At 46.3% G+C, this 21,717-nt stretch overlaps 2 protein-coding genes across 8 annotated transcripts in view; one reads left to right on the forward strand and one right to left on the reverse strand.

Moving 5' to 3' along the window:
- DMTF1 (cyclin D binding myb like transcription factor 1) overlaps window positions 1–1,399 on the forward strand; it is a 44,348-nt gene extending 42,949 nt beyond the window's left edge. For all 4 annotated transcript variants that reach the window (XM_004739640.3, XM_045089756.1, XM_004739641.3 and 1 more), the window contains one exon: window positions 44–1,399. In XM_004739640.3, the coding sequence (XP_004739697.1) occupies window positions 44–153 (110 nt within the window). In that variant the 3' untranslated portion in view covers window positions 154–1,399. The remainder of the gene's footprint in view (window positions 1–43) is intronic.
- TMEM243 (transmembrane protein 243) lies at window positions 1,226–21,301 on the reverse strand. 4 transcript variants are annotated; one of them, XM_004739643.3, is made up of 5 exons: window positions 21,163–21,301; window positions 20,214–20,515; window positions 4,239–4,289; window positions 3,141–3,245; window positions 1,226–1,834 (listed from the first exon to the last, which is right to left on the reverse strand). In XM_004739643.3, exons 2-5 carry the CDS (start codon window positions 20,289–20,291, stop codon window positions 1,712–1,714), a joined length of 357 nt encoding a protein of 118 aa, XP_004739700.1. In that variant the 5' UTR covers window positions 20,292–20,515; window positions 21,163–21,301; the 3' UTR covers window positions 1,226–1,711. The 4 variants fall into 4 exon arrangements, with proteins under 4 accessions (XP_004739700.1, XP_012916314.1, XP_012916310.1 ...); XM_013060860.2 differs by lacking the exon at window positions 21,163–21,301 and adding an exon at window positions 20,961–21,065; XM_013060856.2 differs by lacking the exon at window positions 21,163–21,301 and adding an exon at window positions 20,773–20,908.
- Between the last annotated feature and the right edge of the window lie 416 nt (window positions 21,302–21,717).

Raw genomic sequence — 21,717 nt, forward strand, 5'->3', positions numbered from 1 at the left:
TAGAGAATACATGTAAACTTACTGAACACTTAACTCATTACAGATCCCATACTCCAACATCATCGAGAAGAATCAAATATCATTGGATCATCTTTGGGCAGTCCTGTTTCAGAAGACTCAAAGGATGTTGAGGATTTGGTCAACTGTCATTAGGTAATTCTTCAGAGACAGGTAGCTCAGGCAGAGAAGCCACACTGTTAATTACAACATCTCCAAAGAAATAGGAGCAGCACCCAAGAGGCTTAATTCACCATTCCTTTGGCTTTTAAACAGCTTCAGTGCTTAAAGCCACATACATGTTGCTGCTATGACTTTTACCTCCTTAAACTATACCATCTGAGGTCTAGTCTTAGGACAGTGTGTAGATGAACTGAGTATGGAAGTCTTAACTGCATAGATCCCTGTGATTCATGTTAACTGTCAGCAGGGAATTTCATTCACTTCAGCTACTGAGAAAAGTTTACAGTCACCAAAGCTTATCTACTCTGTTTTAAAAGCAGTCATATTCATCTCTAAACACCAGACATGGCTCTATCCAGTCTCAAGTAGGCCTGTTCATATTTCAGAAACGTCCCATTGACATGGCATAGAGCTTACCAGTGACACTCAAAATGTTAAGTATCGTTAGTTTAAAAGGTGACCAGCATCCCATACAGAGACCTAGGTGGGGACTGTGTGGCCGTTACTGTTGGTTTACCCATTGCTGGCAGTGGGAGCTGATTCAGGCTGGGTACACAAAGAAGCATTACAAGATTTAAGAACATTCACTACAGGTTTTTATGACTTAGAAAGGGCATATGGAAGAGAATAGCAACACAGCTCACCAGAAGATAAGTAGAGTTTTCATCCCTTCAGAACCCACTGTTGTCAGTTTACAAAGTTAGCACTTTGAAGTATAATTAAACTAAATGGGACAGGAAGGTTGCCTACCCTATACTATGACTCTTAGATGTTTTGCTATACAAATTACCCAGGAAACAGTTGAGGGAAGGTATTCAGAGTCTGCCCTTCACTTTAGTGCATTAGCTGGTGGGGTGCAACATAACTTCTCCCTCTCAGGCAATTTAAAAAACAAACAAACAAAATTTGCTTCGGTTATAAAAGGAAAGAAATCAAGAGTCATTCCTGTATTAGAGAAGGTAAAGCCAAAATTAGCCTCTAGGGTTTTAATGAACATGACCCCTATAGGAAAGTCACCCCAAAAAAAGAAAAAAGAAAAAAAAAACCTTGTATAAATTATTTTATTTATTATTGTAATTAGATCTTCACAATCAAAGTTGTCTTTTCACCGTCTGTGTTTTGTTAATGTGAAATTGTAGTTATAAGGAAAAGTTGGTTGCCTAGGGAACAATAATTGTATATTCAGTTTAACAGAAATAAAAGAATATTTGTCTTAAAATGCAAGATTGTTACATAGCTTTTCGCCATGCACTTACATTATAAAAATGTTCAATTTCAAAAGTGAAAATTGCTTGTGCCATTTGAGCTTTAAGGGTTGGAATGTTTTAGTGCAACACCACCTCCTTAAAGAAAAAGCAAAGCAATCTAGGATATGTGTCCCCTGCAAGAGGGAATTAAAGATTTACAATTAACATGAAAATCATGTAATCAGACTTGTGCAGGAGATTCTTCAGCACAGCTTACCCAGCTCTGATTCACAGTCTCGCGTATAGCTTTGAAGAGACCTGGTCAGTATTTCTCCTTGGCAGCCTCACCTCCCCACGTCATGGAAGTACAGGTTCGCACATATACATAACATGATGATAGAAAATAAGATATAGTAAATTAAATTTCTAAATTTCGGTTCTAAGTCTCCTTGTCGATACCAGTAGATCTAAAAGAAGAAAAAATAAGTAACAGTTTAAGTAATAGCCACTGGGCCTGGCATGAAAATTCTTAAATACAGCGAATTCCTTCAACTATGACCAATTCCATCCATATATACCTCCCCTGCCCAAGCAAGACCATCTTTACATTAGTCTATATTTCTGAAACTAATGTGGCCAGAATGCAGTTTTTTTCTTTATAATTCTAGTAGTACCAAGTTTCCACATTCAGGATCATACCTATTCCTGCTTTCTCAGCTATTCTTGTTTTGTTCAAACCAGTAGTCCGTCATCCAATCACTAACAAGCCATCCAAGAATATCTGCCTCGTATGTCTGTTTTAAATGGATTTGAGTAAACGGTAGAGCTCTCACATTACTGGAAGGGATGGCAACATTTACATTCTTACTGATTACAGAGTCAGATTGCCAATACACTAGGTTTTTATACAAAACTAGATCATGTTAGTCACTCCTGGCTTTAGCTGGGAGTAAGAAGAGCCATCTCTGGTAGCTTTGTTTCAAAAGCTCCAGAAGTGCATGGTCCAACTCTTCCTAAGAGCAAAGGAATAAAGCAGAAATGCATTAGATAAGCACATTACAGTGGTGATTTAAAGCCTTTGTGAGTTGTGAGTCAAAACTTGCTTTTAAGGGTGTATAGTATGGGTTCTACCTCTCTTTGAGGGAAATAAAACATTAGCCAACTAATGAATGACTAAACAACTGGCAAATATCTAAGTGAGGATTTATCACCATCTTTGTTTTCTTTATATAAAGGAAATGCATCTTTATGGTAAAATTGCACATTCTTGGAATAATGACAAAGCTATAGCTTAAGATTTCCCAGGAGAGTCTTGGTGTTAATTACTTTCATTTGGGGAGATAAGCAGAAAAATTAAAATAGACTTAATTCTATAATTAGAATTAAATCGGGAATGGTGTATCTCTTCCCTTTAGAGCAGTAATGGTATTTGCCACATCCTCCTGGGCCTTTATGCAGTCCTTGAAGGAAGATGAATTAGGTCAATTTTAAACCAAAGCTTTTGGCCACCCAAGTCTTAACTCCCCCCCCCCCCCCGTCCCCCAGCAAGCTTTCAAAGGAACAGTGTCCCTTTAGAAATAATGACTCCTGATTCTAGAAACTAAGAAATCTGTCAGTTAATACTGAGACTTCTGACATCCTTTGCATCAAGGTGGGGACGGGTAACTAGATACACCCTTTCTTACAGACCCAAAGCTGGGAATCAATCCTAGGTTATACATTGCAATCTTCAGCCCTCAAGGATACTCATTTTAAATTCTAAATAGTACTCACAAGTATGCAGGCAGTAATACTACTCAAAGAGATGCAGACAGCAAAAAATATATTCAACGGTTTTGGAGGTAGTTGAGGGAAAACAAAAGCACTGATCAGCGTGACCTGTATGAAAAGAAATTGTGTCAGGCCTTGGTTAGACTGGAGTTTAAGCTATGTCCTATTATAAAACACTTAACATTGTAAAATAGTATTTACCACCAGGTTTGCCTTCTGGGATGTTAATATTTATTTAGTAAAGTATTTGTAAATCTGTTCCAATATGTTACTTGTTTTTAGTACTTCCTTTTCTATACTTTTCCTCTACTGTAAAAGGAGACAAAACATCATACTCCTAAAACTAGCTAAGCTCAAAATAACTTCTTTACAAAAAGATTAGAAAGCATTTAAACCTCATTCCCAGTATTAAGGATTACACTGGGAAAAGTTCTAACCTTTATTAGGTTATTTTGAATACACCAGCAACAATTAAAACCAAAAAGGTTTTTGAACATTTTGGAAAATACGGAGATAGGTTTACAGATAAAGCATTATACTCATTCTTTTTCTTAAGAAGTCATTGAAACTTCATTAAATTCTCTTCAATTTAATGAAAATGTGCTACAAAAATGCCATTTTCAGATTCTGGGAACTATAGCTTTATTTTACAGCAGGAGCATCAAACTACATTACGTGGGATAAAAAATAATGACCAGATAATCATTTTAAACCAAAGGATAATGAGTGTGCTTTTAGGGATGAAATAAACTTGAGGGATTAGCAGAAACGGGGAGTTGTGGGTGACACACAGAGGGGAAATGCAGGTGCCACTGAGAAGTTACAAATTTACTAAACATACACTGCAAACTCAGAAAGATGCCTTCATGTGTGCTATTTCAGCTGGGGGGGGTGAGGGTAGAAATCTAAGTATTCCCATTGCCAACTGCAGTTTTGTTTAAGCAGTAATAAAACAATACTAGACGATGACTAGAATACCCCACAGGTACACATACTGGCCTCTTATAAGTCTTTTTTCCGAGTTAAACTGAACCACAGTCCTGAAGCTTTCAAAAAACTTAAGCGAAAAGCCTGGGTGAGACACAAAATAAACATACTTACTAGGATCAACAAGGATGTTAAGCTGCCAACAACTAAATTGATGATTCGATCCTGAAAGAGAAAAGCATTTTTGAGCTCTATCATGGACCCACGGCACTGCCAGGAAGGTACAGTTCTAGCCACTGGGGGGATTTAGAATTAAGAAACTAAGGTCCTGCCCCTCTCTGAGCATACACATACACAGAACTGCCAGGAAGGCAAAGTACCGTGCCATCAGAGTGGAGAAGGTACCTTGGGAAGACACAGACAACTAATTAGAAAAGGTTTCTGAAGAGACGGGATGCTTTTACGCTACAGTCTTTTGAAGACTGGGAAGGACTGAATGGGGAAAGGATGCTTATGAATATTCCCTGTGCTACTGGGAACAGTCTGAACAGAGGCAAAAGGACAAGTGCACTGGGATGGTCAGCCATTCACAAACCAGACTACAGATGACAAACCAGGCCTACTAATATGACAGCTCAGGTGTCCTTGTCTAATGTGATTTAAAAGTAGATGCTACTGCTGGAAGGGATCATACAATGCCAGGGCTGGAGGCCATCTCAGATCATCTAGGCCAGTGCTTTTCCAACTTAATAACAAAATAACCATTTGACTGAATGCAGAGCCTGGGGTTACCCACTGAGTCTTATCATTCCCATCCCCACTCCAACCAATTCCACAGAAAGGTCTGGAAAACTCTCTAACTCAATCTTTATTTTATAGATTAAGATAAATTAGTTCCAGTGAGTATGATTAAAATTATTTGCCTAAAGCCCCACAGCAAGTGAGAGTCAACTCTGTAACAGGATTCCCAAATCAAGGTCACTGTCTAGATAAAGTCTCAGCTGTATATATAAAACTAATATAATATTAGTAATATGTAATACATGTATAATATATAGATTTGGTTGAGCTTACAGAACAAGGTCATGATTAAGAAACACTACTTTAAAGGCCACTGAGAAGACCAAGTAGTCTTATTTCTGAGAAGTCAAAACAAATAAAACATCTGAGCAAGGAACAACAGAATATTGACCATGAGTAGTCAATAAACAAAAGCTCACAGACAGGAAGGGCACAGGAAGGAACAAGCACGGAGCAGCAACTGAACACCATTTCCGAGCTATCTACAGTTAAGCTAAGAATCCAAAGAGGCAAGCCAAGCTGAGAGGAAGAGTGAAGGAAAGCCAAGTATCCTGTGCCTGATCTCAACAAGGACAAACCACTCTATCTAGACAAAGGCCACTGCAATTCACATGTTACAGGGACAAAGGTAACAAGTCAAGCCACAAGCCACACCCTTTCTAACCTAGAAGGACTCCAAACAAATCTTTTCACCACCTCAGCTAGAGAAGCCTGCCCAGCCATACCGAGAGTCTGAAATTACAGCTGTGTGTGGCGAAAGAGACCCAAGGGCAAATTCACTAATCACTAGTCACTAGTGTCCACACACAAGACAACTGTGTGTCTCAACCTAAGTTGTACAGTCTATTCTTGGGGCCCTACTGTTTTTACCTCGTGAAAAAGGTTTAACTGAACTCTGGTCTGTTGGGAGAATATCTGCTCTCATCTCTTTAGAGGAGTTCCAGGGACTTGAAAAGTTTACAAAGGTCTATATACTTCACAATAGCTCTCTTACCCGTAGGAAGAAGACAGTGAAGAGGTTCAGGTGAGGTAGCCAAGAAGAATCCCTTATCTCCAAACAGCACAGCAAGATGCCAACTAGGATCAGAGCAGGAGGAAAAGCAATCATAGTGAAGGGATAGTAACTATGCCAAGAGCTTTTACATATCTTCTAAAAAAAAAATCCCGGGATGGAATGGTATTGGGACTATTTTATAGGTGGCAAAAACGTGCTCTGGCAAACAGAATTTGCCCAAGGTCTCACTAGGGGTAAGAGAGAGAGGTAAGAAATGGAGATGGGATTCGGTGCCAAAAGAGCAAATCCCATTTATGCTTCTCAATGGAAGAGCAACTTAGAATGCTACTTCTGGTCTTAGCAAAGACATCAACTAGCAGGTGGCCCCTCAAAAAGCCCATTAGCAAAGAACTACAGTGGTGTATCTTTCAGAAATGAAGAGATCCTCCAATGACTTTTTCATGTTGTTAAACTTACATAAGCCTAACTGGTTTTAATCTTTAATGATAAGATACCTAAACTTTAATGAAGACTCCCTGCTTGCCTTCTAGACAGTTCACTGAGTAGAATCCCAAGTCATCTTCATGAGTATCAGTCATTCTATCATAATGCAGCCCCTCTGGGACTCCCAAGATGGGATGAACCATTTAGTGTTTCTCACGGAGTTTTCCTTCTCCAAGCCAAGGACTTGGCTTCAGGCCTTTTGCTATCTAAGTAACTATGAACCAGGCCAAAGAAACACCAGAGTTGACTTAATAAGACCTCACACTTTCAGGCCCTTCTAAAAGCTGGCTATGGAAAGTGTGGTCTGCAACCTAGCAGCATTTCCCTCACGTGAGAGCCTATGAAAAATGCAGAATCCTGGGCCTTGCCCCAGAACCCACAGAATCAATCTGCATTTTAACAAGATTCGCACATTAAATAAAATGTGAGCAGCTCAGTAGAGAAGAGACCCTTCCCTGGGCCCAGAGAGACAGAGCAATAAAAGCAAATAATAGCACTTCAAAGGGCAGTTTTCAAACTAATATGTACCAAATAACTATAAAGTTCATAAAGATAAGAATATTAAGTTCTCACAGAAACAGTCTCCTCCCAGTTTTATTGTTCTTATTTCTGCCTACCAACACTGCTCCCCTTCCAGACCTTTAGACCTTCTACTGTGCTTTATTTGCACTCCCCATGATAGCTTGATAGGATCAAAATCATCCTTGACCCTTAATTGCAGAGAAGACAGGATTGGGAATTAGGACACCCTAGCACATGAACACAGGAAATGTACAGTTCTCAGAGGAATTCTACATATATTACTTTGTGAGTCATTTATTCATTTGAACATCTCCACTGTATCTCAATAAAATGAAAATTATCATATTCCAGGTGCAAATACAACAATGAATAAAACGGTCTCTACCCTCCAGAAGCTGACACTGTCCAGAGCTCAGGAGGGCACTAAGGAGAAAGGAAGTGAGGTACCTTCATAGGATAGAGAATATAAGAAAGTCAAACCTGAAAGAGGACTAACAGATGAACAAAAAGACACCAAAGAGAACAAAAGTATGGCAAATGGAGATAGCCCATAGCTAAGCCAACTTCATTAGACCTGAGCAAAAGGGCTGGCATCAGCCCAAAGCAGTTAGCTCTTCATTTTCCTTGGAAATGGGGAAGGAGAAAGTGAGGGACCTACATGCCAGTGGCTTGATAGAAGGTAACCCTGTGAATTAAGTAAGAAAACACATCTCCATTTACCAATGGGTAAGTTCAATAATACTGATCAAGGTCATACAACCAGGTAACAGCCAAGTCTATCCAATACTCTTTGCAAAATCCAAGCCAAGAAAGTTTAGACCAATAATATATATGGATCCAGAAATTCGAGTTAGGAGATCAAGCTGCTTATCTCCTTCCTGCCACTGGCTAACCATGTGACTTTAAAAAGATCCCTTACACCATCTGGGTCTATCATACCAGAGGACTGGGCTACATGGTATCTGGACTCTTGCTGCTTTAACGATTTCTAGTTTCAGATTATCAGCTTCAAACTGCACTTGGGCCAGAGTAGAAGGCCTACTCCCCAGCAATCAAACAGCAGAGAAGCCCCCAATCTTTCCTTGTTAGTCATTAGCCAGCTTGATACAAGACAAGAGAACCCCAAACACATGCCAAATGCTCAGGTTTCATAATGGCCCTGGGAGGAAACGGACAGTAACATCCCAAATAAACAAAAACTGGCATTTGCCCTCAGCAACCTGGAAATACCCTGGTTCTAGACTGTTCAGAATGCTAACAAGTATTGCATTTCCAGAGCAATTTATTTTTTGCCTTCTTCCAAAATGGATTTAAGATTTTACTACAGTAAAACCCCAACCCATTCAAGCAACAACAAAAAGACCAAGGCAAAATTTCCAAAGGGGTTTAGGGAGTGGAGTGAGAGGGCAGGCACAAAAACTGGACTAAAGAAAACTCATCTGATTTAAGCTCAGATGTTAGTACTAGACTGCTGGGGAAGTGGGAAGTGCAATAGGGTTTATAACCACTTACTGATTAAGCACAATGGATCATTGGAAGAGGTAAACTTTGGTTGCATGGGTCTTTGCAAATACAGGGACACAGAAAACCACCACCTCACACATAATCGTCTCATACTGACCCCTGAGAAAAAGAGAAGGCGTAATGTTCTCATGAGAGTGAGCTGTGGAGTGGGAGGTGGGGTGGCTAACATGCCACCCTCCCAATTTGAATGCTCACCCTTCAGAGCTCAACTTGAATATCAAATGCACCATAAATCCTTTCTGGGCACCTTCCCCTCAGGATGAGATGCTCTTGTCTCCAGATTCCCAAGAACACACCGTCTGGACTTGCCACTTACTGCTGGTCTCCTCCACTAGGGCTGGCAGTCAGTTTCAGGCCAGGCAGGCGGCCTCCTTGTCTTCCCTGCAGCCTGGCATACCGTTGACTCAGAATTGTCAACAGAAGTGGCAAAACAGTACCTCTCTCCAAGGGCCTCTCTCCAACAGAGGCTCCTCTTATTCATGTGGGGTCCAGCTCCTCGAAATCTCCACTCCCAGGCAGAGCGGCACGTGGCCTCACAGTTCTGGGACGGACATGCCACAGCCCAGCAGAAGCTATGGCCTGCTCCTGCACCCTCAGAGGTTGGTTCCTGGCAGCCACGAAGGCCCGACACCTTCCCAGGTGTCTCCAGGCTAGGTTCCATTAATTCCATGGAAATACATAATACACCATGGGTCAGCTTTCCCTATCTGAGGACAAGCCCAGTTACTGACTTTGGGCTAGAGCAAGACCACACACTCATTTCAGAGGCTTGACAGCAACTCCTGCCAAGGAGTCCATGCTCTGGCGATGCTCAATACTCCCAGGGAGAAGCAAGGAAAACAGAAAGCTTTGCAGAAGAAAAAAATCCCTGGATGCGCAAAGCCACAGAAACGATCTCTTCTGCCCTCTGGAGAGACAGAGGGTACAAGTCTTGGGGTAAGATTGAGAATTCCGGGGCACCTGGGTGACTCAGTGGGTTAAAGCCTCTGCCTTCGGCTCAGGTCATGATCCCAGGGTCCCGGGGATCAAGCCCCACATCAGGCTCTCTGCTCAGCAGGGAGCCTGCTTCTTCCTCTCTCTCTGCCTCTCTGCCTACTTGTGATCTGTCAAATAAATAAATAAAAATCTTAGGGAAAAAAAAAAAAAAGATTGAGAATTCCATTTTTTGGTGTTGCCTCTAATTTTGTGACTCCATAAAATCCTTCACCTCCAATACTATTGTGGGTAGCCCCGCAGACCGACACCCGCCCGCTGAACATTCCACAGGTCTGTCCTCACACCCACACTCGCCAAGTCCTGTGAGCCGTCCCACCCTCTGAAACCCACTCAGGTCAGCCAATGGCTTCGTGGGCTGCGGAGTTCTCCCACGCGCTGCACTTCCCTTGCTGCCTGTCTCTGAACGCTGTCCCCAAGAGAGCCATGTCACCATGTACTCATGCCAGGTTCACGGCTGAGGAATGGGGTACAGGGCATTGCCTACTCCCTCCCTGGGCCAAATGGAGTTAGCAGCTGCAGTAACATCCTCTGCTATGGTCCACGTGTTTGTGCCCCCTAATTTCTCAGGTTCACATCCTACCGCCACAAGGGTAGAACTCCCAGGAATGGGCTGGTGCCCTTCTGGCACCTGAGGGCACAAACACAAGCTACAGTCTGGCAGAGAACCTTCATCTAACTGTGCGGGCATCCTGATTCGGACTTCCAGCCTCCAGAATGGAGAGAAAGCAATGTCTGTTGTTTATAAAATCACCTGGTCCTTGGTCTGTGCTATGTTGGTGTAGCAGGCCAAATGGACTAAAGCATCCTCTTGAAGACCTATGTCCAGTCAACTTCTTCCCCCTCCTCTTCTCAGTTCCTCGATCATTTCTGCACCTGCTTTGGCCAAATCTGTATCCCTCCAACGTTCTGCTCTGCTGCTCCTCAATCTGGTCTTCACCTGCATCCACGGACTAGATCATTCCCCAGCTGTTCCACCGAAGCTCTAACTCGAGGGCCTTCCTCCCGATCTCAGGCCATGGAGTCAGCGGTTTCAGCTGTGCACGAAGACTCCCCAATGGATCTGTTCAACATCTGCTCTTGATGCTTTGAAAACGCAGTTCTGAGTCCCCCTGCAAACCCGCAATGACTTCTGTGCTCCAGCGCTGAGCATCGCTGTGAAGCCTTCCCACTGTCCTAAGCCCACCCACCAGGTTACACCTATGTCTCCCCCCTCTCCCTTGTAAGGTCTGGGAACCTGAGGGCCACGTCTTCCTTGTCCGCTGTCAGACTGCGGGCCACTCACCACACGGGGCTGCGTGGCTGCAGTCCAGCCCCATGCTTTGTCCTCCCCGCTGAGCACGCTGGCACCAGCCCGTAGCACCCCACAGCAGGAGCACCCTTCTCTAATTCGGACAAAGCCAAGCCATGTGGCTGAGAAAGCTACCAGTGCCCAGAGGAGAGAACCTTCTCTGGTTTGTACAATGGTGCCAGGTAGCATGAGTCATGTTGACCACAGTGCCCGGCATCAGATACCCAAATATTCACTCAAATACAGACTAACCGAGTTGACTGCAAATTCCTATTGTCAGCTGAGCCCTCACTGCGTTCCTGTGGCCTCTCATTCCGAGATGATGGTCCCTGCATCTCTCCAGAAACTGGTTTGTAGGTCCACCTCATCTCAGCTACCTGATCCCACTCCTGCAGCCTGTGTATCAGCAGACATCCTTTAAAAAAAAGATGCCAAGGAAAAGAGGAAACTCCTTCTCCTCCTATTTCCATTCCTTCCAGCCTGAAGGGGACCAGAAGGTGACCTGCTTCTCTGCCAATCCTGCACCCACTCCCTGGCTTGGTTATCTCCATCCTCATCTGTACGTTGAAGCTCTCCATCATGGAGTCCATCTCCAGCCCACAAAGCTCAATTCCCTCCAGCATCAGAAGAACTTTCCATCCATACTACCTTCCACTTTGATGTTAGGCATTCATTCTCCACTCATCTCACATGCCAAGTGTAAGGAAGTTAGGAAGAAAATAAAACCCGGTAAATGAAGAGTGATGGGGGCCGGGACAGGTGGCAGGGGAGCTATTTATAAAAAGAGGTCAAGGAATCCTTTATGAGGATGTGACCTAAGGAGTGGAAAAGGAATGAGACATGCAAGGATCTGGGCAAAGGGTACCGCCAACAAGCCACTACAGCAAGTGCCAAGGCCGTGAAGCAGAGTAAGCCTGAAAAATGGATTAAGGAAATAAAAAAGGAGGTAGGGGGATACCCAGGTGGCTCAGTTAGCGAAGCATCTGCCTTCGGCTCAGATCATGATCCCAGGACCCTGGGATCGGGCCCTGCATCAAGCTCCCTAATCAGCCGGGAGCCTGCTTCTCCCCCTGCCTCCCATTCCCTGTTTGTGTCTCTGACAATAGATAAACAAACAAACAAACAAATAAATAAATGGCCAGGATGGCTGAAGCTCAATAAGGAAGACAGAGGGAAGAAAAAGGATTGTTTAATGCCTTTCTAACTTCCCTGTAGTGCACACATGCTCCACGAAAAAAGATACACGCACGTCCCAGCATATGGCACACCTCCTTGGAGATAATGTGGTTAGTAAATGAATACAAGAATACACGTGTGCACACTCAATAAGCTATAGCCTCCAGAGGGAAATCATACTCACTAGCACAGCATTCAAGGTTCCCACCCAGCCATTCCCAGCAAGCTCTCGAGTCCAGTCAGTGGTACCTGGAGTTCCTTCACCATTCCTGTTCTCTCCTGCTCCCACCCCTTTCACATAAGCGGGACCTCCTGCTTGGGATTCCCTGTCACCTTCTCCTATCAAAAATCCTAATCCTACTTCAAGGTCTAAGACTCAAAAGCCCTCTGATCTGGTGTCCTGAGTAGAATTTTCTCTTTCTTCAGGCTCCCAGAACTTTGCTCATCCTTTCATTAAAGACCTCGATCCCATTTTAAATCCAGAACTTGTCTTCCATAACCCACGAGAGCTTCAGGTCACTGAAGATTATCTTCTCTGGTGAGGCCAAGAGAGGACAGTCCATTCAGCACGCAGGAAATGTCCAAAGGGCACCACTTCCTACCATTGTTAACCTGACTGAGTCAGACCCTTGAGCCACATCCTCCAACTTTGGAAAGTTTTTGCATTTCTCAAACCAAACCAATACTATAAATAAATGGCCATTCTCAGAAATGATTTTCCTTTTATTTCTTCCAAATCTCGGGGGGAAACTTCTTGCCAGGAAAGTGCTGGAAATAGCACAATCAGATGCCTCAAGAGGCAGCCCTATAGGTATAAACCTACTGAGAGGATGTAAAATGTGAGAGGCTGGGGCCCAGTTGAAGCGGGAAATCTCACACCTTGTCAGTGGGTTAACGTGGTTCCTGCAGAGCTACCCAGCTCTAAGCAAGGGCTTCCCCTCATGCTGTCATCTGGGGCCACCCCAGGGACAACCTGCACACGGTAGAAAGCCGGGGGAAAGCTTATCTCACTGGCAAAATGTGGCCAATAGTGAACTTGATCCTAGCTGCTGCTCTTCTAAGACAACCCAAAGAAACACCAAACTTGGAAGGGCGCCAAGAGCAGAAGCAGCATGAGAAGGTGGTCACCAGGGTGCAGGCACACCCACACTTGAAGACCCTCACCCTCAGCTCCCTGTCAAATGCGCCACCACTGGCCGCATGTCCCATCTGAATACCAACCCCCACCCCCACCTCCTCTCGATCTGGACAAAGTATATGCACAGACATTTTCAAAGGTTTCCCTTATTTCACACACCCACGTCTTGAAGCAGCTTTCATTTGTCAGTATTTTTGTACCTCCATCCTACCTGATTCACTTTGTCATAGACACATGAACTTAAAATAGGTGAATTTCATTAAGGCACCACTTATGCAAATCAGATCACAGTGAAAACAGAAAACAAACTTACTCCATGAGTTTAAGGGGCAAAATAACCCCTAGAATCCCAAAGGAAGGGGTCGTGACCTCTAGCACAAGAAGCACAGTACAAGATTACAAGGTTAGGAGCCTGATGGACAGAACAGATTTATTCTCCCACCAAAAGCCGTCCTGTGGCCTTAGAGGAATCATTCAACTTTGAAGCCTAAATTGCCGTTTTCATACAACGGTCAAACGTGTGGGGCTGCTGAAAGGATCTGGAGGTAGTATCCTGGTAAAGCCCCTAGAACAGTGACAATTCCCAAAGAGTCAGTAAGTGGCTGCTGATGTGGTCAGAGTAGTATTTTTACCTCTAATGGGGTATCTTACCTCAGAGATGAATGGGAGTACAGAGGGCTCATACCCTGGCCCCAATTTCTAAATCAGCCCCAACTTCAAATGCATTTCATCATTCTCACAGGGACATTCAAGTCTGTCAACCCACTGGATCCTAAAACAGCTCAAAAAATAGGACTATACATACACATGGCCCAAAGCCTGACCCTCAGGAAAGAAAGGACTCATTTCAGAAGACCTAGCCTACCACCCCAGACCCGCAAAAGTCCATCTGTGGAGAGGCCCACTCAGCAGGCCAGAGAGCTTCTGAGAGGCCAACAACCTCAGGAAAAGTTTCCAGACAATACAGTATTAGGTTTCCTACCTGCCCCTCAGCTGACGCACAGCAAGGAGATGATCACAGAAGGCCGTCAGCTGGTTAGCTGCCAGAGGGCCTGAAACCCCTTTCCTGTTCTGGTGCCCAGTGTTCCAGGCTTCTCAACACCAGCCCCCTCTTCTACAGTCACCCAGCATGGCCCAAGAATGTAGTTACCCTTCTGGTGATGCTCATTTCTCACATATTCACATGATGTTAATATACTTAACATCAAGAATGGACATTGTGCCCAGGGCCGGAAAGGTTGGAGAAATGAAGCAAATGGCTCTACCCTCAAGGAGCTGACACTCGGGGTCAAGAAGGCAAGATCTAGAAAAATCCCTCACAACACTAGGAGTAAGCGCCAGGAGGCACCTCCGAGGGCCAGGCTCATTGGAGGGCAGCATGGATGCAGGTGGGGTTTTAAGGAATGTTCTCAGGCGGGGATTTAGACTGAAGAGAATTCAGACATTTGGAGAAAGGAGGGCACTGGATCCAGGGAATAGGTTTATTTGTTCACTTAAACCTTTACGAGGCTCTCCCTCCATAATAACTTCAGGGGCTGCAGACAGACACATTCCTTCACCACCCTGCAAAAATCATCAACCCTGTCCTTTTATTCTTTTTCCTGAAGTTAGTTAGAAAGCAGGGGTGGGATGCCAGTTGATACGTCTTATACAACCGGCTAACACATCACAAACCAAGATCCCCTGGCTGGCACCAGATGGGAGGGATAGCACATCATAACCTTGAGAACTTTCAGGGTCCACCCGGGTCCTGCTCGAACTGCCACATACGTTGCTAACCACAGATCAGCCGTTCCTCGGTTCCACAGACAGGGCATGCTCTCCCTTGCTTTCTTATGGGGCTGCCCTTCTGATAATCCATCTTTCTCTGCTTCAAACTCAGACACCCAGAGACTGGCCTACGACGCATCCCGAGTCTGGTTTGAGGGTTCAGCAAGAACACTACAGAAAAGGTAAACAGAATCTGCCAACAGCAGGCAGCAGCTAAAGGAAACAGGTCCATGGAGAGGTTCCAGCCAGTCCTGGGCTTCCACACAGCATGGGTTAGACCATGGCAATCAGCCCTCTCTCCACGCTCCAGTGTCCTCTGAGGGGCTTTCTAAAATTACAAATGCCTGAGCCCAACCGGCAGAGATCCCCAGGCCTCTGGTCTGTGGGTGGGAGAGAGCAACTAGAGTAAGAAAGGAAAAAGGCATGGCATGAGTCATGCTCTACTACGTCCAGCACAAGAAATCCCAACTCAGCGTGGCTGCAGTGGAAGAGAGGCAAGGGGCCAGCAGATCTGGTACCTCGGGCTACCAGATCCCCTCTGAGGGAGACAAGAGTTGTGATCAGAGGATCATCCAGAAGCTGTATCAAGAGGAAAGCTAGAAGCCTGCACCTCTCAGAGTAAAGACTTCAGCTTTCTAGGCAGAGGGAGGGGCAGCAGACAGACACAATAATCTTAATCACAGTTTTGTTATTAATTAAGCAGCAACCCTTAAACCTCCTCCCACAAAAAGCACAAAATAACTCTCTCTCAAATTAACTCTCTCATTTTCTGCTAAAATCTGCAGAAGCTAAAGGCCCCAAATCAGAATTGCCTTCATTGGAGTAATGGCCATAAAAACACCTTCTTTTCCCGATCTGTTTGTTTTGTTTATAGGAAGAAGAAAAAGTACTTTTGTAACTGGACCTTCTGCCTTTGGAACCAAAGATCTGAGCCTTGGGACCCAAGAACATATCCCTACACAGACCCCACACCCCACTCCTATTAGCTGAGTTCAGTGATGTACCTTCACCGAAGTCACTCACCTTCTTCTGTCCCATCCAGGTATGAATGGAGGGGCAACCACAGTCACCATCCGCCTTAAAAGATCAATCACTCATTTTTGGAACCAGCGACAAAGCAACCCAGCAGGCTGGTCCCGAAAGCAGTTTACATGACCTTCCACCAGGGGTAGCGTTCCTGCTTTCCCAGTGGTGCTAACTGTGGGGTGCTGGTTTGCCTTCTCTCCAGAGAGAACCATCTCTCCCTCCCATCTTAGATTCATCCTCCAGACTGGAGGGCACTGACTTGAGATGACTGGGCAGGCAGCCAGCAAACCAAAAGAGGATGGACTCACAAGCCCTGAGGTTAAATTAGGGTCCCTCCGTTACTCAGAAAGATAGCCCCAACTATGTGTGGTGCTAAGGCAAATTTTTAAAGGCAGCCACAGACAAGAGAGGAGGAACTTCTCCAGTTTTGGTTCACATTAGGGTAGGGAAGGGAGGAGCAAAGGAAGAGGCTTCCTACAGGAACATTGCCAAGTGTTCTGTGGAAATTGGGCTCATGAATGCTCCCATGAGGGGAGGGAAGAAGTCCATAACTCATCATGTCCCTAAAAGGCTACCTTATCAACAGTCCACAAGTGCTACTTACCTACCCTCTCCAACCAGAGTCCTGGTGAACATCTGCTTGTTAAAGGTTCTAGCAAGTCCCCCAGAGAAGGAAACTTTCTTCTGAGAATGACTATGAAAACAGCGTAACTAAGAACTAAGCTGCTTCAGAACTGTGTTGTCCAGTAAGGCACCTGCAGCTGTTTGTGGTTACTGAGCACCTGGAATGTGCTCGTCCAAAATGACACAGGCTTCAAGGGAAAACTACATGCCGGATGTCCGAGGCTTAGTCCAGAAATGTCTAAGTAGGTCTGCTTTTGTATGGATTAAACATCCAAATTTATTATTTTTTTATTTGACAGAGAGACAGAGAGCACAAGCAGGCAGAGCAACAAAGGGAGAGGGAGAAGCAGGCTCCCCACTGAGCAGGGAGCCCAATGCCGTGGCTCGATCCCAGGACCCTGGAATCATGACCTGAGCCGAAGACAGACGCTTAGCCAACTGAGCCACCCAAGATGCCCCTCAAATTTATTTTTGGTGGGAAATTAAAATGTATTAAAATTAATTTTACCTGTTTAGTATGGTTACTAGGACATTTAAACTCACATATATGGCTCAGATTGTATTTCTACTGGACCATGCGTCTTTAGAAAATGCTAAACTAGAGCATGGGCTTGGCAACCCGGATATGTCCATCTTGGCAACTGCGCCATATTTATGCTTTCCCTTCGAACAATGTACATAAGTACACCCCAGACTTTGGGAATGGATAAAAACAGCTGAAAACAACATTCAGACCAGGATGCGGAAGCTAGCCCACCCAGCAATTCGTAATTCTAAAGGAACAACAGACGGGTTTCCTCTTTTGTCCATCATCCGAGATATTAATGCAAGAACAGAATGGTTTCACTTTGCCTTTCCCTCCATGGCTCTGAGAAAGTATTCCTAAGTGTCATGCTGAAGTCTGACTATGTTTGATCATGTTTGGTAAATGAAAGAAATATGTGCATTCCATACAGGTGAACATAAAAGAGACTTCAGAGACTTGCCCACAAGGGAGATGCTCAAGGCCCACTGGGTTATGTAACTTCTGTCCTACAGTAGATTCTGGAATCTTTCACTCACACCCTGACTTTAGATGAATCTGCTTCCTGGGACTGGGTAGCTGGAATGTAAATGTCTACAGTGCTTTCCAAAGTATGCAGACAGACTGCATCATTTACTATCTACTCTCAGTGGCAACTCCTGAAGGGAGTTGTTCAAACATTACCAGGGAAGAGCTAGTGGTGTGACTGAACAAGCAGCCTGCCGTGGGGTTTAGCTTCCTCAGTTACCCAGCAGCAGTCACAACACACACCTTACAAAGGAACTGGATGACCCAACAGGGGAAAGGCTGAATGCCTAGCATGTTGCCTAGCACTGAGAAAAAGCAGCTTCCATGGACACTCTTCTCTGCTCTGGGGGCTTTCAGTCATCTTTGCCTTAGAGGTGGACACTGGACCTAAAGCTCTAGATTTAAAATTGGGAGACTAAAAAAAAAAATAGAGATCAAAGTAAAATTGAGAGGCTACATATGGTCAGTTGTTGTACGGCAAACAAGATTACTGAAAGTTCAGAGCATCTAATAGAGTAGGACAGGAAGTGGGCTTTCCCCTTGCTGGGTTTTCTCCTCAGTAACGGTAGCTTGTTAATACTAAGTTTCACGGTGACGTGGCTTTTGGGTCCAGTTTCCTGGTATCTGAAAAGAGAGCAGGCTGGGGAATACCTGCACAGAGAGTCCAGTGAAAGGTTTCTCCGGGTCACCAGGGATCCGCCTGCTCCGGCAGTGACTGCTCTCCAAAGAAATGGCTCCCCTGCAACTTGCCCAGCCCAGTTCCTGGGCCTGGTCTTCTGTACATCCTCCAATAAAACCACCTGCTGTCCTTAAAAACCTAGGTCTCTCCTTCAGACTGGACATCTCAACTTGCAAGATGCAGGATGTTTTCTCCCATTCTCAGACCAATGGTCTCTTTCTTCTCAGTTCTGGATAATTTCTCTATGTCTAGTCATTCTGCCAGCCTCACAGAGGGAACTAAATTTTGATATGTGGAATTGTACCTCATTCTGAGTCTCTGAGTACCTGAACCTACTGTTATAAGGCCCAAAATTGCCTAAGTAATGCTAGGCCTATCTGCTCTTGGAAAAAATAAGCAGGCAACAAAGAGAAACATTTCGAATAGTCAAGTTCTTGGATAGGTTTCAAACTGATCACAGGCTATAGAAAACTTGACCGTTTAGGCCCAAGCAAGTCAGAAAACATCAGTATTTCTCAATGTCTCTGTAAATCAAGCCCATTATCAAGTCATCTACCTCAGTATTAAGGTGCTATGGGGATTAAAGGAGGTCACAAGTCTACATCACCCAGAACCCCCAATCTGTGCACAGGTGAGGGAGATGCTGAACCTCTTAGCTCTTGGCACAACTGGACAGTCAGGTGCCCCAGGTCCAACACCTTCATGCAGGAAGCTGCCTCCACTCTCCAGGCCCCAAATCCTCGTTAAACCCCAATTTAGGGGCATTCATATGTGCAAGCCCAAGGCTGTCAGAAACCAAGATCTTCCCCAACAAAAGTGACCAGTTTCTCCAGCACACCCCCTCCATGTCCTATCATAACATAGATCCAATGCATCACATTTGTCTATTTCACTCAACAAACTGTGTTCCTTGGACCATGAGGACCCTCTCACATAATACTTAATAACTGCAGTAGAAATAGTAACATCTAACCAACTAGAACCACACTTCTCAAACCTTGTGCACTGTGAGCCGGGATTATGCAAAGCCACATAATAGACAAGGTGCATCTTCCTAGAGATCAAGCTTAAAACATTTGCTTGTTAAGCAACTCCACAAAAGAATACCCCCACACAGAGTTTAAAGAAATCATGGAGTAGTCCTGCAGAAGGCCTGCAGCTTCCAAATTCAGAGTTACACCCCACTCCGCCAGGTGTACAAGTTTCCTATCCTTTCTGTCAGAGGTCCCCCCAAAGCTGAAAAACCCAAGAAGTTCTGCACTCCACATGTGCCATACTTTTTGAGAGGCTTAAAAGGACTGTCACCTCTCTCCCCCTCCTGCTTTTGCACTCCTGCACCATCTCTAAAAATAAATAAATCTTAAAAAAAAAAAGGACTTTGTAGGGGTCAAAGGTCACCAATAATAGCCTGGGGGGGGGAGAGACCCACAGGCTCATTTTGCCAAAATGACTCCGAGTTAAAGCAGAAGAGAGAAAAAGAGCTCTCCTCGATTACTGGCCCAGAACATCCCAAGATGAAGGCTGTAAGAAGGCATTATACTTTTTGTATTAAAAAATAAGGTCCTACAGCTTGTTTAGATCCAGAGACCCTCTGATCTCTTCCCGGAATGGAATGCCATCAAAGAAACCCTCCTATGGAGCCTCTTTGCTTGGCTGGCTCAGCAGTAAACTCTTAATGGTTCCATGTAAATACTCGTCAGAAGCACCTCTCTGGGGTTTTCTTGCGGAAGCTTTAGTTGCACACCTGAAGCCTCCTCAAGGTTAACACTCCAGCGCCACCTCCCCTTCCGAGAGGGGCTGGAGAGGGGCTTCCGTACACCCCTGAAGGATCCCCAACAGCCCGGAACTTTCTCAACTTTCCTCCACGCCCGCCTTCAGGGCTGCGAGGCCAAACCTGTCCGAAGCGAACCGAGTGGCAGGACAAACATCTTAAGAGGGAAGTAGGATTGAAGAACCAGCTCTCTCTTCCTACAAGTACCTTCAGGGGCCGCAGCCAGGTCTGCGGATACACACAGAAACACACACATCCCAACTCGGTCTCCAGGGCCGCACTCACCTTGGCCGACGTCTCTCCAAACAGAGGTCTGTTGTCCAGGCCGCTGGTGCCATAGGTCCTGGTAGAAAAGTCCTCCATTTTAGGGTTTCTTCGCTCTCCCAGGCCACTCAAAGCTGAGCCGGCATTACCTCCGGAAGGGTCAGGTCCACGACTGCCCACGCCGCGCGCTCACCGAGAGCTCATGGCCGGAAGCGCAGGTGGTCGGGGACGTCCCCGCGGCGTCGGCGTCGGGTGGGCGCTCAGGCCGGGGGGACCCGGCCGCTCCGCCCGAGGCCCGCTGCCCTCCTCATCGCGAGCAGCTGCTGCAGGAAGTGAAAGGAAAGAGGCACGGCGTGGCGAACTCTCTCCGGGACGCCCCGCCCGCGCGGCTCCCACTTCCCCAAATCTCAGCACTCAGCCGGGCCGGGCTCGCGGCCAGGCCCGGGCGCCGCAGCTCGCGCCGCAAGCAAATCCGCGGCCGCGCGCTCCCGGGGGGACCCGCGATTCCCACCCCTCACCACCGCATTCCTTTACACGATTGTTTCCCAAGCCTTCTCAGTATTCTCTTGGGCACCAATACCTCCACGCTCGAGAAGGAGGGGGGTTCCAGTGAAGACTTCATTACAAGCCCCTCTCCAAGCCCTCGGCGCCTCCCCTCCCCTCCAATTCTCGAGCGGCGGGAAAAGTGAAGTTGCCCGAGCCGAGCGCTCCGCGGGCCTCTCCCCCAGCGCTGCAGATGCACGTCGCAGCCGCGGCCGCGCCAGGCACCTCGGATCCCCTTCCATTTGCCGCAACTCCGCGCGCACCGCCGCGCTCTCCGCAGCTCTCCTCGGCTCTCTCCCGCAGGAGCCCGGGCTGGCGCACCCGCCCGGGCGGAGCGAGTCGAAGAGAAAATCCCGCCTCGGTCGCGCGCAGATTGGCCACCCTCCCGGGAACCGCCCCGCGCCCGCCCCGTGCCCGCAGGCCAAACCTCGGCGTCCCCTGCCGCCCTCGCGCAGGTGAGTCCTGGCGGCGCGGGGGTCCGCGGCTCCCGGGCTCACACACCCGCCGGAATTCGGTGCCAAAGACTCTGGGACGCGGGCAAGACGTGCGGAGAAGAAAGAAACCTTCCGGGCTGGCGGAGAGCGGGCTTGAGTGCCAAGCGCGGGGCTGCGGAACCCCTCTCCTCGGCTCCCCCGGCCGGGACCCGCGGCCTCTGTCGCAAACCGACTTGGCCCGCCCAGGCGACGTCACTGCGGGGACAGCCAATCCCGCGGGCCGCGGCGCCGCATTGGCTGCGGAGCTTTATTTCTGGAGGTGCCAGTTTATTCCCTCTGGGGCGGCCAATCTCCCTGGCTGCTTGTTTCTCAGCCTCTTAGTAATTAGCGTCTGCGCGAGCCACGTGGGTACAGAACCTCTCTGAAGATAGCTTTGCATTTGGCTGAAAAGATCTTTAAAACAGCCAGCCTGTTCTAACCGCAGCAGTTTTTGCGCGACTAGGACGCAACGCGAGTCTTTGAGAAATTGGTTTAGGGTTGTTTGTATG

The sequence above is a fragment of the Mustela putorius genome, unplaced genomic scaffold, assembly GCF_011764305.1.
Source record: "Mustela putorius furo isolate JIRA1106 unplaced genomic scaffold, ASM1176430v1.1 tig00003845_pilon_pilon_pilon, whole genome shotgun sequence".
Classification (NCBI taxonomy): domain Eukaryota; kingdom Metazoa; phylum Chordata; class Mammalia; order Carnivora; family Mustelidae; genus Mustela; species Mustela putorius.

What these genes read in the sequence shown, in the direction of transcription:
- TMEM243 (XM_004739643.3), bottom strand. Translation starts at nt 20,291, where the DNA reads ATGGAGGACTTTTCTACCAGGACCTATGGCACCAGCGGCCTGGACAAC. An exon ending in TTGGAGAGACGTCGGCCAAG is followed by an intron (nt 4,290 to 20,213) that starts GTGAGTGCGGCC and finishes TTTCTCTTTCAG; the next exon opens with GATCGAATCATCAATTTAGT. An exon ending in GTATTACTGCCTGCATACTT is followed by an intron (nt 1,835 to 3,140) that starts GTGAGTACTATT and finishes TTCTTCTTTTAG; the next exon opens with ATCTACTGGTATCGACAAGG.